This window comes from Gambusia affinis, linkage group LG01, assembly GCF_019740435.1.
Source record: "Gambusia affinis linkage group LG01, SWU_Gaff_1.0, whole genome shotgun sequence".
In the NCBI taxonomy this organism is placed as follows: domain Eukaryota; kingdom Metazoa; phylum Chordata; class Actinopteri; order Cyprinodontiformes; family Poeciliidae; genus Gambusia; species Gambusia affinis.
The window spans coordinates 451,297-465,056 of NC_057868.1; the positions used below are offsets into that span (position 1 = coordinate 451,297).

The following is a 13,760-nucleotide window of genomic DNA, read 5'->3' on the forward strand; positions in this document are numbered from 1 at the left end:
GTCCTGGAGGGCCGTCATCCTGCATATTTCATTCTCTCCCTGGTGGTAATAACAACCTTTTCAGCATGTCAGTGTTTTTCTTTGGTCACCTAACCAGCCATCATTTGATCCAGGTGCATTAAACCAGGGAGAGAAGTAAAACATGCAGGATGCCGGCCCTCAGGAACCCACTTTGGACATCCCTGTCTTACACGGCTAACTCGTTGACTTAAATTATTTATCGCATTATTAGCTTAGCTTTCTGACTGTGATGCTATTCCGGATGAGTGTTGGTAGTTGTGCGCTGCTATCTGGCTGCTCTAAAATTCCCGTTTTTCCTGCATTGAGCCTCAATGTAGCCAAACTCCGTCAAGTGTTGGTTTTTTAAATGTCATGTTATATTTGTTGTGTTGTTGCACTTTGGCAAGCTTCGCCCCCGAGGTAATTTTCTGTTGCAACACGCAAACTTCCCCATACACTTTCAGAGCGTTATGGTTCCTCACCGCATTCCTTAGAACATGTTGCTGCGCGCTTGGCAATGTGAAGTAAAGAGGAGATGAGCTGGACACGCAGGCTGCAATGTTAGATGTAGGTGATTGGTTTAGGTGATTGGCAACGACCTATCATACACTTTTTCACGAAAATCGTCCGATTGCGATCGGTGGGCGATCGATCGGCACACCTCTAAAGCTGTTTTCAAGTTCTGCCTGGAGTTTTCCATTCATTCATTTATGTAGTGTAAAAGTAAATGTCATGTTGTGGTATTTGGACTCTGGTTGTGTTTTCATGTTGTTGTCCTGCTGGAAGAACGAACCGTCACGCAGCCTGATTGAGCAGTACAACACAGGTAGCTTGAAAATATTGATCTTCTAGCGTCCATTCCATAACTACATTGTCTTGGTTTGGCACGTACAATCCCAATAAAACCCACAGAGTCTAGAGGTTTTACTAGGACAGAAGGTGAAAATGTTTGAGGGATATAAATACAAAGTTTTAAAGGTTTTGTCCATAACGAACACCATGTTCAAACATAAGAGTGTCCATATGTGCACTTGCCACCAGGACACCCTAGACCGCAGTTTGATGATCGACTTTGTCATCGTTTCATCGGATCTGCGGCCGCATGTCTTGGACACTTGGGTGAAGAGAGGTGCGGAGCTGTCCACTGACCACTACCTGGTGGTGAGTTGGCTCCGCTGGTGGGGGAGGATGCCAGTCAGACCTGGCAGGCCCAAACGTGTTGTGAGGGTCTGATGGGAACGTCTGGTAGAATCCCCTGTGAGATGGAGCTTTAACTCCCATTTCCAGCAGAACTTCGAACACGTTCCGGGGAAGGTGGGGGACATGGAGTCTGAGTGGACCGTGTTCCGTGCCTCCATTGTCGAGGCTGCTCATCTGAGCTGTGGCCGCAAGGTTGTCGGTGCCTGTCGCGGTGGCAACCCTCGAACCCGTTGGTGGACACCTTCGGTGAGGGAAGCCGTTAGGCTGAAGAAGGAGTCCTATCAGGCCTCTTTGGCCTGTGGGACTCCGTAAGCAGCTGATGGGTACTGGCGGGCGAAGCGGCATGCGGCTCGTGTGGTTGCTGAGAAAAAAACTCGGGCGTGGGAGGAGTTTGGAGAGGTCATGGAGAAAGACTTCCGTATGGCTTCGAGGCGATTCTGGTCCACCATCCAGCGTCTCAGGAGGGGGAAGCAGTACAGCACCAACATTGTTTTCATTGGGGATGGTGTGCTGCTGACCTCAACTCGGGATGTTGTGGGCCGGTGGGCAGAATACTTCGAAGACCTCCTCAATCCCACCAACATGCCTTCTATTGTGGAAGCTCAGCCTGGGGCCTCTGGGTTGGGCTCTCCAATCTCTGGGGTCGAGGTCGCTGAGGTCGTCAAAAAGCTCCTCGGTGCCAGGGCCCCAGCGGTGGATGAGATCCACCCGGAGTTCCTTAAGGCTCTGGATGTTGTAGGGTTGTGTTGGCTAACGTGACTCTTCAATATCGCATGGACATTGGGGGCAGTTCTCCTGGATTGGCAGACTGGGGTGATGGTCCCCCTGTTCAAAAAGGGGGACAGGAGGGTGTGCTCCAATTACAGGTGGGCGGGGTGTCACACTCTTAAGCCTCCCTGGCAAGGTCTATTCGGGGGTTTTGGAGAGGAGGGTCCATTGGATTATTGAACCTCGGATTCAGGAAGAGCAGTGTGGTTTTCTTCCTGGTCGTGTTACACTGGACCAGCTCTACACCCTCAGCAGGGTCCTGGAGGGTGCATGGGAGTTCGCCCAACCAGTCTACATGTGTTTTGTGGACTTGGAGAAGGCGTTCAGCCGTGTCCCTCAGGGAGCCCTCTGGGGGGTTCTCCGGGAGTATGGGGTACCGGGCTCCTTGATATGGGCTGTCAGGTCCCTGTATGACCGGTGTAAGAGTCTGGTCCGCATTGCCGGCAATAAGTCGGGTTCGTTTCCGGTGAGAGTTGGACTCTGCCAGGGCTGCCCTTTGTGAATGAATCTGTTCATTACTTGTATGGACTGAATTTCTAGGCTCAGCCAAGGTGTTGAGGGGATCCGTTTTGATGGCCTTAGGATCGCATCTCTGCTTTTTGCGGATAATGTGGTCCTTTTGCCTTCATCGGGACGTGATCTGCAGCTCTCGCTGGAGCGGTTCACAGCAGAGTGTGAAGCGGTTGGGATGGCGATCAGTGCCTCCAAATTCGAGGCCATGGTCTTGAGCCGGAAAAGGGTAGAGTGCCTTCTCCGGGTTGGGGGGGTTGTCCTGCCCCAAGTGGAGGAGTTCAAATTTTTCAGGATCTTGTTCACGAATGAGGGAAGAAGGGAGCGGGAGATCGACAGGCGGATTGGCGCAGCATCTGCCGTCAAGCGGGCGCTGTACCGGTCCGTCGTAGTGAAGAGAGAGCTGAGCCAAAAAGCAAAGCTCTCGATTTACTGGTCAATCTACGTTCCCACTCTCATCTATGGTCATGAGCTTTGGGTCATGTCAGAAAGAACGAGATCACGGATACAAGTGGCTGAAATGGGTTTTCTCCGTAGGGTGTCTGGGCTCTCCCTTAGAGATAGGGTGAGAAGCTCAGTCATCCGGGAGGGACTCAGAGTAGAGCCGCTGCTCCTTCACGTCGAGAGGGGCCAGTTTAGGTGGCTCGGGCATCTGGTCAGGATGCCTCCTGGACGCCTCCCTGGTGAGGTGTTCCAGGCACGTCCCACCGGGAGGAGGCCCCGGGGAAGACCCAGGACACGCTGGAGGAACTATGTTTCTTGGCTGGCCTGGGAACGCCTTTGGATTCCTCCAGAGGAGCTGGAAGAAGTGGCTGGGGAGAGGGAAGTCTGGGCCTCCCTTCTGAAGCTGCAACCCCTGTGACCTGACCCCGGATAAGTGGAAGAAGATGGATGGATGGATGGTTTTAAAGCGTTTTGTGTGCGAGTGTATGTGTATGCTTTTCTTCTCCTTAAAGACTGCAGTGAAACTGGTTGCAATATGCTGTCAGCAGAATTTGGAGATAAGATAAGAAAAAGTATTTCTTTTCGGTTGCTATTGTTTCTGATAAGGCCATTAATTGGACAGTAACCATCTAATCCTTCTCCCTTTCCTGTCCCTGTGTGGTCCAGGCTGCAGAGGAATGCTGTGTGGCTTTGGGGCAGTGTGCGAGAGGAACCCCATCGACCCATCCAAGGGCAAGTGTGTTTGCAAGGAACTCGACTGTCCGTCCTTGGTGGCTCCTGTTTGTGGCTCTGACACCTCCACCTACTCCAACGAGTGTGAGCTGGAGAAGGCTCAGTGCAATACACAGCGCCGGATCAAGGTGCAGCGAAAGGGGCCCTGCTGTAAGTACAGTTTAACCTGCAGCCACAAAGCATCATGTCTGTGGAAGCTCATCATGTTGGAGCACACAGAGTGAAAGCCTGCTTCTTAGCAAATAACACCCAATTTATGTATTGGAATGCAACAGGATCTGAGATTTTTTTAGTGCAAAGTATCTAGTTTTTGGACATCTTCTGGCATTTGTGAGATTTCATGGTTTGGATATTACGAGATTGTGTGATTAGCATGGGGGTAAAAGCTAGTTAACTTTTACATATAAATGCAAAATCAAAAGTTTACTCAGAAAAAAAAAATACAATTCCAACCTGGTAAATATAGTTTATTCATATTGTGTCAATAATGAGGCAAATTTATAAACACATATTTCCAGAACTGTTCAAATCAATTCAGTTCAATCAGAACACACCATTTCAATCCTAAATGTAATTTAACCATCAAACTCAGTTTAATGTTCCTTCTAAGTTCTAAAAAGTTATTTTTATTATTATTTTTCAGTGCTGCACTGATCTGTATTTAGCTGCTTCTAAATACAGATCAGTGGGCTTTCCTTTAGGAAATAATCACAAAGCGAGTACACAAAGTTAATAGTTCTAGTCACTTTAAAAGGGATTATTATCACTGTTACTAGATTATTATGTAAACGACATAATTTTGCAGCACGTAGCCCCACCGCCAGGCTAAGCTTTTCTTGTTTATGTTTTTAGGAAAATAATAATTTAAAAAAATTGCGTCTTTATTTTTAAGCCGGATTGCAAGTGTCTCTGTTGCTCTGAGCCTTTCACTGGCGGAGCAGATTTATTCCTAAAAGATGAGTTTATAGATGATGGATTTATAGTTTATGCATTTAAAGCTGGACGAATGACACAGGTGGAGCCTTGCGCAATGCCTCGCAAGCTGCAGCAGCTGGATGTCTTAAGTTAACTTCAGCATGGAACGCATGTCTCCTTTCACTCAAACTGGACACAGGCTGACCTGTATGGATATTTACATCAACCCCCTGTGATGAATTATATTTCTTTCCAGAGTTTTTGATCAAGGTAGGAGGTTAAACCCCAGCTCGTTGGCTCTGACTGTGTTGGCTCTGACTGTGTAGCTCTACGAGAACCAGGATTAACTTGTAGTGGCGTTTTCAGAGGAGCGTTGAGCGAGTGGTTAAAATGATTTATATTTGTGGAGAAAGAATTTTGTGCGGCTTTTCCATTTCAACACACTGCCCAGCGCCCGGCATTGTCTTCCCATCCATCCCTCCATCCATCTATCTTCTTCTGCTTATCCGGGGTCGGGTCGCGGGGGTAGCAGCTTCAGAAGGGAGGCCCAGACTTCCCTCTCCCCAGCCACTTCTTCCAGCTCCTCCAGAGGAATCCCAAGCTGTTCCCAGGCCAGCAGAGAGACATAGTTCCTCCAGCATGTCCTGGGTCTTCCTCCTCCTGGTGGGACGTGCCTGGAACACCTCACCAGGGAGGCATCCAGGAGGCATCCTGACCAGATGCCCGAGCCACCTCAACTGGCTCCTCTCGACGTGAAGGAGCAGCGGCTCTACTCTGAGTCCCTCCCGGATGACTGAGCTTCTCACCCTATCTCTAAGGGAGAGCCCAGATATATTGTATCCGCGATCTCGTTCTTTCTGACATGACCCAAAGCTCATGACCATACATGAGAGTGGGAACATAGATTGACCAGTAAATCGAGAACTTTGCTTTTTGGCTCAGCTCTCTCTTCACCACGACAGACCGGTACAGCGCCCGCTTGACGGCAGATGCTGCGCCAATCCGCCTGTCGATCTCCCGCTCCCTTCTTCCCTCATTCGTGAACAAGATCCTGAAAAATTTGAACTGTACGGAAGTCTTTCTCCATGGCCTCTCCAAACTCTTCCCACACCCGAGTTTTTGCCTCAGCAACCACCCAAGCCGCATGCCGCTTTGCCCGCTGGTACCCATCAGCTGCTTCCGGAGTCCCACAGGCCAAAAAGGCCAGATAGAACTCCTTCTTCAGCCTGACGGCTTCCCTCACCGAAGGTGTCCACCAACGGGTTTGAGGGTTGCCACCGCAACAGGCACCGACAACCTTACGGCCACAGCTTAGATGAGCCGCCTCGACAATGGAGGCACGGAACACGGTCCACTCAGACTTCATGTCCCCCACCTTCCCCGGAACGTGTTCGAAGTTCTGCTGGAAATGGGAGTTAAAGCTCCGTCTCACAGCGGATTCCGCCAGACTTTCCGAGCAGACCCTCACAACACATTTGGGCCTGCCAGGTCTGACCTGCATCCTCCCCCACCAGCGTAGCCAACTCACCACCAGGTAGTGGTCAGTGGACAGTTCCGCACTTCTCTTCACCCGAGTGTCCAAGACATGCGGCCGCAGATCCGATGAAACGATGACAACGTCGATCATCGAACTGCGGCCTACGGTGTCCTGATGCCAAGTGCACATATGGACACCCTTATGCTTGAACATGGTGTTCGTTATGGACAATCCATGATGAGCACAGAAGTCCAACAACAGAATACCGCTTGAGTTCAAATCGGGGGGCCGTTCCTCCCAACCACGCCCCTCCAGGTCTCACTGTCATTGCCCACGTGAGCGTTGAAGTCTCCCAGCAGAACAAGGGAGGAGGAGCACTCTCCAGTACCCCCTCTAGGGACTCCAAGAAGGGTGGGTAAACTTAACTGTCGTTCGGCCCGTAAGAAGAAATGACACTCAGGACCCGTCCCCCCACCTGTAGGCGGATGGAGGCTACCCTCTCGTTCACCGGGGTAAACCCCAACATACAGGCGCAGAGATGGGGGGCAACAAGTATGCCCACTCCCACCCGACGCCTCTCACTTTGGGCAACTCCAGAGTGGAAGTATGTCCAGCCCCTCTCAAGGAGACTGGTTCCAGAACCAGAGCCATGCGTCAAGGTGAGACCGACTATTTCTAGCCGGAACCTCTCGACCTCACACACTAGCTCTGGCTCCTTCCCCACCAGAGAGGTGACATTCCACGTCCCAAGAGCTAGCTTCTGCAACCGAGGATCAGACCACCAGGGTCCCCTCCCTCGGCCGCCACCCATCATACAATGCACCTGACCCCTTTGATCCCTCTCACGGGTGGTGGGCCCATGTTTCCTCTTTGGGCTGAGCCCGGCCGGGCTCCTCGGCCACGAGGCGCTCGTCATCGTGCCCCCCCTCCAGGCCTGGCTCCAGAGTGGGGCCCCGGTAACCTGCGTCCGGGTGAGGGAACACACAGTCCAATGTTGTCTTTCATCATCGGTGTCTTCGGGCTGCACTTTGTCTGGTCCCTCACCTACGACCTGTCTGCCTTGTGTGACCCTACCAGGAACATGAAGTCCCAGACAGCATAGCTCCTAAGATCATTGGGGCACTCAAACCCTTCCACCACAATAAGGTGGCAGCCCAAGAAGAGGCTGTCTTCCCTGTAAAGTTTATGTATGTGTTCCCAGTTGACCGGTGTGTTAGTGGTTAACTAATCAGCGCTAACCTCATCATGCAGGTTCAGCCCAGTGAGGAGTTTTCAAGTTCGCCTCATAGTCACGTTTTATGTTATGTTATTTTGTTGTTATTTTTCGTATTATTTTTCTGGCTACATGATGCATCCAACCATATCAAATACTTTGTCCACTTAGTCAGACAGAGTTAATGTGGGCGGCTGCGTGGCGATCTGAGGAACTCGTCCCTTAAACTGGACCAACCAAAATAGTTTGTGTGTCCCCTTGTTAAAAACTCAACAGACACAGAATGGAAGAGCTACTAAAGCTTCATTAGTTAGCAGCATTAAATTAAATCTCCAGTTTGTTCCACATCTCTGCGCAATGCAGCAGATTTAACTCATCAAGCAGGGCCGGTCCAAGGCTGTATGAGGCCTTGAGCAGAACTTGACTTAGGGGCCCCTCTTGTTGCTAAAAACATCAGCACCTCTAACAGCTTCTGTGTTAGATTTAGAGAAATCTGGGAGAAGGGAGTAGTTTAATTGGCCAACCTAAAAAGCAATAAGTTATAAATGCAGTTTACTAATTTGTATTTGTGAACAAACAGCTCATACTCAAAGATTAAACAAATAGCGTCAGATTGTTACCATGGTAACAAAACAATTTAACCTTATGGAGCCGCTGACTTAATTTAGTTTAAACAGAAGTGCAAATAATTGATATTCATTTTAACTGCATATTTTGATTTGTTGTTTTTAAGACTAGTTCAGAGTTGAGATACCATTTCACTGGCGATGTTTTCCAGTAACATATAATTACACAGTAATATGTTTGCATTTCCTGTTTACTGAGCATCTTTTAATACAAAAACACAGTTAATACAAAATTACAGTTAATACAAAAACACAGGCGGTCGGGGCAGTTTGGCACCCCAACCGCCAGGCTTAGCACGTTTTCTGGGGGAAAACCTGTTTTTAGTAATAAGTTCATATTTTTTGTTGTCTGGAAAATAATCTGTTTCAAAATCTTCCTAATGTGACACCACAAATCAGCAGGCACTGCCTGTTACCTAGCAACCCCAGCGAAGCCCAGCCCATTAACTAGCGCTCAAGCATGTTTGGTCAGCAGGTTCCACAGTATGTGCTTTATAGTGGCTGCTAGAAAAGACAAATGTTTTGTTGTTAACCTTCTGTTCAGAAACCACTTGCTGCTTTCTTGTTCACTGTGCAGGAGGTTTCACTTCTGCTTTTCAAAGATTTGTGGTTGTAACATTAAGTATCTGTTTACAGCTATTTTTCATGTGTGAGTGTAAATGTAGATTTGGGATGAGAGGGTGTGGTAAGCAGCCGCTAATTATTCTGAAAGGAGATGAAAACAGACAAAACTAAGTAAACTAAAATCTCATTAACTAAGAATGATTTTGTGTAAACAATTTAATGAACATATTTTATTTTGCTCATAGACATATCCTAACCAGTTCAAGGAACTTTTAATTACTTTTAAAGAAGTACACAGCCAAACACTAAATCACTATACCATGTGTAATTTATACAGAAAGAAAAATGGAGAGAAATCCAGGGCAGGGGCTTCAATAATTGTAAATAATGCACAAATGGAGAGTTGTAGGGAGAAGTGGTGGGCATATCCTCTGTGAGTTAGGCCTATAGCAGCATAACTACTGAAAAACTCCAAGAAAACCTTAAGCTAATCTTGCTACAAGCTTTACTTAAACCTGGCCTGCAGGGAGCTGGTTCCAGGAATGAAGTCCACTACTATCTTACTATCGTATCGCTGAACAAACTTGTTATGTTTATGGAGAGGGGCCTGATTTTATGTTATTGTGATGAGATCAGACCTGTTCTTGTTAATCCAGAAAAGATCAGCTGTGTCTCCAGGCAGTTTGACATAATGCTGACCTTTTCCGGTAATCTGCCATGAGACTTAAATGTAAAAGCTCTTTAGTGCAGATGGGTAACTGGTTTAAAGTATGCTGGATGTTCTTCATGACTGAAGCTACAACAACCTCTTCATCAAGCAGAAAGCTAAAGAACTGGTTTCTGTTCTCTGCTCTAAACACAACATTAGTTTTGTATTTCTGCCTTTATCTCAGAATAAGACACAATGTCCATTCAACATGGTTGCTCTCCCCAAGCTTAAGCACCTAAAGTGCCCTCGCAGGGCATCATGGAGCTCTTATGCATCGCCTACTGGTAGCCTTCTAAATCTGTCACTGCTGTCCATTGCTTATCTTTAGCAATGTCTTCAAACCACAGGAATCCAAGGAGCTGACGCTCTGCAGCAGGAATCCTCAGTAATAACTACAATGTTTGGTCAGCACTGCGCCTTCCTGTCAGTGTGGCCCGGCTGCTAATTCCTGGGGTTTGATTACATCGCAGGCTTGAACCTGGCACTAATAACAATCTTGGTGACTGCCCACAACTTGGCAGAGGGGAAATAACTCGATAGAGCAGATATAAAGAGGCTGGGAGTAACATTGGGTGCACCAGAGAAGGGAAAAATCCTCTGAAGTGGGTGGGAGTAATTGTAAAAGTGGAAAAAAGGACATCCAGGAGCAGGAGAGTTAACAAGGGAGTGATTGAGGTGACCAAATTTCAGGAGCAGCAAAAATCCAGAGAGAAGAACTAGTGGAGTGAGAGCTTTAATGACGGAGCATGAGCTCTGGAGGCGACTGAAAACACCATAATTATCACTTTTAACACCAGCAGACATTCTGGTGAGAAAGAAAATAGGGACAAAATAATACAACTAATTACAGTACTGTTGATAATAACTACCTGTTCAGCAACTCAAAAAAGGTAGTTATCCTCTGGCACCTGAACCAAGAAGAAAGAGGCCTTTACTGGCATTTCACCAAGTAAAAACTTTTAGATTGTTTTCTACTGGGATATTTTATTAGCTGCTTTTCAGGAAATAATATATTTTAAATCATTTTCTGGGAAATTAGCGATTAAACCAGGAGTGTACAGTGTTTGTGTGTTTGTATATATATATATATATATATATATATATATATATATATATATATATATATCTATATATATATATAGCTATATATATAGATATATCTATATATATATATATCTATATATATATAGATATATCTATATATATATCTATATATATATATAGATATATATATATATATATATATATATATATATATATATATATATATATATATATATAATGTATCGTTTGAGGTGAGAAGTACCACAGCACCAGTCTGTTTTCTGTGTCATGATGTTGATGACTACAAGATTTACAAAAGATTGCTAACGTTTCAGAAACCTTCCTGGCCTTTTTCTTATCTGCTGAACGTGTTGCTTTCTCTCCCCTTTTTGCAGCCTGGAACCAACTGCAGACATGTTTAGACACATTATAGTAAATTAGCTGTAAATGTGTTTTGCTCTTGTAGTTTCTTACATGTTTGACTTAGTTTTTAAACATCTCCCTGAAAATAGTGACTTTATAGTCATATTGACTCAGCAACAGTCTAGACAACAAACAGTGTTATTGTCAAAGTAAAAGCAAAGTAGTTGCTGATCTGAAAAAATAGAATTTATTTTGTTTCTGATGATCTGGTGAAGATCAAACTGAGAATTTTCTGATTCCTGATGCCTTTCCAGTGAGAGCACTTCTCAAAATTTGATCAGCAAATGATTGACAACAGCAGAAAGTCCAACTAAACTCTGATCATCCTATTAGAGACTTTTGTTTTCAATGTGGTTATAATAATCATTAAAATCAGTTCAATGACATAACGATGTGAGGGAAAAGGAATAATTGGGTTAAAAGCCATGTGACACTGAAAATTAAATTGTCAAAATAAAAGATCTCTTCGACACATTTGTAAATCCTCAGCTGCCACCATGTTTCAAATATTTTCATAAATAAACCCCTGTAAATTAGTTTTGCTGAAGATAATATATTGTTTAGAAATCTTTTGAAGGTACTGAACTGCAAAAACAACACAAACTATTATTAAAATCAGATAAACAATAAATCCTTAAAATGTGCACTGAACTCTGTTAATAACATTTTTGATCAATTTAAATTAATTTTGTCCAACAAAGTCAGAACCAGATAAGACTCACCTGCTCTCAATTTGCAGTCTCTGCATTATCTCAGTAATGAATAAATAATGTTTTTACTAAAATATAAAGGCAGCAGATTATTTTCCGTTTCCCTATCACAGTTACTAAGATAAGCGCCGTCTGAGAGCATCACAAGTGCTCTTATCAAAAACATAATTATCCCAACGGCTAAACCCAATCTTGGTGCTCTGATAAAAAAGCCAGATAATAAAAGTCTGTGAGGGTTGCGAAAAAAGTTAGAAAATAAAAAAATAAAAACAGCACAAAGGGAACGTGAGGTTCCTGAGCGTGACCTGGAACGTGCAGGAGAGAACGCTTCAGGCTTTAATACACACTAACCGCACAGAGACACTGATGTTTACAAAGCATTTGTCAGTAATCCCACATCTTTCTGCATGTAAGATTCAATGGTCTGTGGAAGCTGAAGTGCAGCTCTTGCAGGATGCAGCACATCAGTTTATTTGTTCTTGGAGAAATGAAAACCTAGCATGCAGTCAGACTCGATGAAGATTATTCTCTCTGCTTTTCACCTTTTGTACAAAAAGCACTCTGTGCCCCAAGTTATTGAGCACTTTTGTAAATTGCAAAGATACGTTTCAGCGAAACGTTTGATGAAAACTCCTTGACCCTTTCAGCAGGTCCAGCAGCCCACGGCACATGTCCAAAAGCTCAACGTAATCGTCTGTTCTCAGCAATATGTCCGAGACATCTGTGAAAACCTTTTGCAGGGAGCTGAAGTCTGCAGCATCAGAAGGAGTTTTGACAGACTAACGACGGCTGAATGCCAAAGTGAGCGAGAAAAACTTTCAGCCAAAGCGCTGCAAACTTTTGACTCTGACTGCGACGACAGCCTCCATCCAAAATTTAGAGACAGTGCAAAATACACTTTCTGCCCCATGGGTTAATTTTGTTTTTTCATATTTACAGCTTGAGCTTTTTGTTTAGCTTCCAACATATAGACTCTTAATACACACATTTTGATGATATGAAAGTGACTTTTTTCTCTTGTATTTCAGAAGGTTCTAATGTCTGTTCAAGATTGTTGCCACTTCTTACCAAGGCTGCATGCTAAGTATCAATTATTAAAAAAATCTGACCTTCTGGCTACTCCATTATTTATTCCACGGTTTTTGACAGAAATCTGTCTCTGGGATTCCAATCCAAAGTCTTCTAACACCTCTGGGTCACCAGCAGATGGCGATAAAATTAACATCAAAATACGATAAAATCAACTTCTTCAGCTTCAGTTTGAGGTTTAATGGCAGCAGAGTCGGAGCAAAGTGAGAGGGAAACAGTCCCAAAAACAGTTGCCATGGTGATATTTCTGAGTCTAGTATTCGTCTTTTAAATGGAGCTCTGACAGATATACAACACAGTTTTTATCCAGAAAACTGACAATATGGATGAAAGATAAAAATTCAGGTGGAAGTCTTTGCTTTGCAGCATGTTAGTGTGGGAATGGCATTAATGGGTTTTATGTCTGAGACATCATCATCCTTAAAATCCTTTAAATTCCTTTTGTTTTTATTTTTGTTTCATTATGGAAGAGTGGTGGGCATTAATGATGCAGCAAAAGAGCTTCTGATGGATCCAATCACAGGAAAATGTTGGCTAGCTGAACAAGTTTCCCAGCCACCCATCGCCTGACCTGCTGCTATGCATCACACCATCCTGTCAGGGCATGGAAACTGATAAAAAACACAGCCACACTTTAAAATTGTTACGTTTGGCATCCAACAGCTGTTATCTTCAGAGGCCTTAAAACACCTGAGAACACACCTACAATGTACCAGTGATGCTCTTCATATCATTTGCTGATTTAAAGATGGACTGATTGACCCAGTCAGCTGCAGTTTTGATTGATGTAGATGGTAAACACACACATTACTGCTGGTTCTACAAATATAGTTATTTTGAATTGAACAAAAACTGATGGGTCTGACATTAAAATATCTGAATTGGCCAATGTTAGATATTTCTGTGTGTTGTATTCGTCCCATAAGTAAGTATTTTTGTGGTGTGGAAAGGAAATATAAATAATATCACTAGATATGAGTTATTTGCCATAACAGCAATATTAATATCATATGTTGATGCCAGATCCCTAGTGCAGGGGTGTCAAAGTCAAATGGACGGAGGGCCAAATTAAAAATTTAGCTACAAGCCGAGGGCCGGACTGATCGAATGTTCATTGAGATTTTTTAAATGACGATTTGGTCTAGTGCAGCGGATCGGCCCAAGCCGTAAATTTACTGCGGACGGGGTTGCGCGTTGAGGATCTAACGGGGGCGTTGTGAGGATTGAACGGGGGGGGGTGCATCTCGCATTTTTTCAGACGGGGTGCCGGCTTGCTGCGGGCCGGTTCTAATAATAAATCAAGATCATCCCAGGGGCCGTAGAAAATCTTCTCGCG

At 44.9% G+C, this 13,760-nt stretch overlaps 1 protein-coding gene across 1 annotated transcript in view; it reads left to right on the plus strand.

Moving 5' to 3' along the window:
* Window positions 1-13,760, plus strand: part of agrn (agrin) — a 421,905-nt gene that overhangs the window by 232,252 nt on the left and 175,893 nt on the right. The window contains exon 4 of the mRNA XM_044128298.1: window positions 3,589-3,804. Coding sequence (XP_043984233.1) covers window positions 3,589-3,804 — 216 coding nt within the window. The remainder of the gene's footprint in view (window positions 1-3,588; window positions 3,805-13,760) is intronic.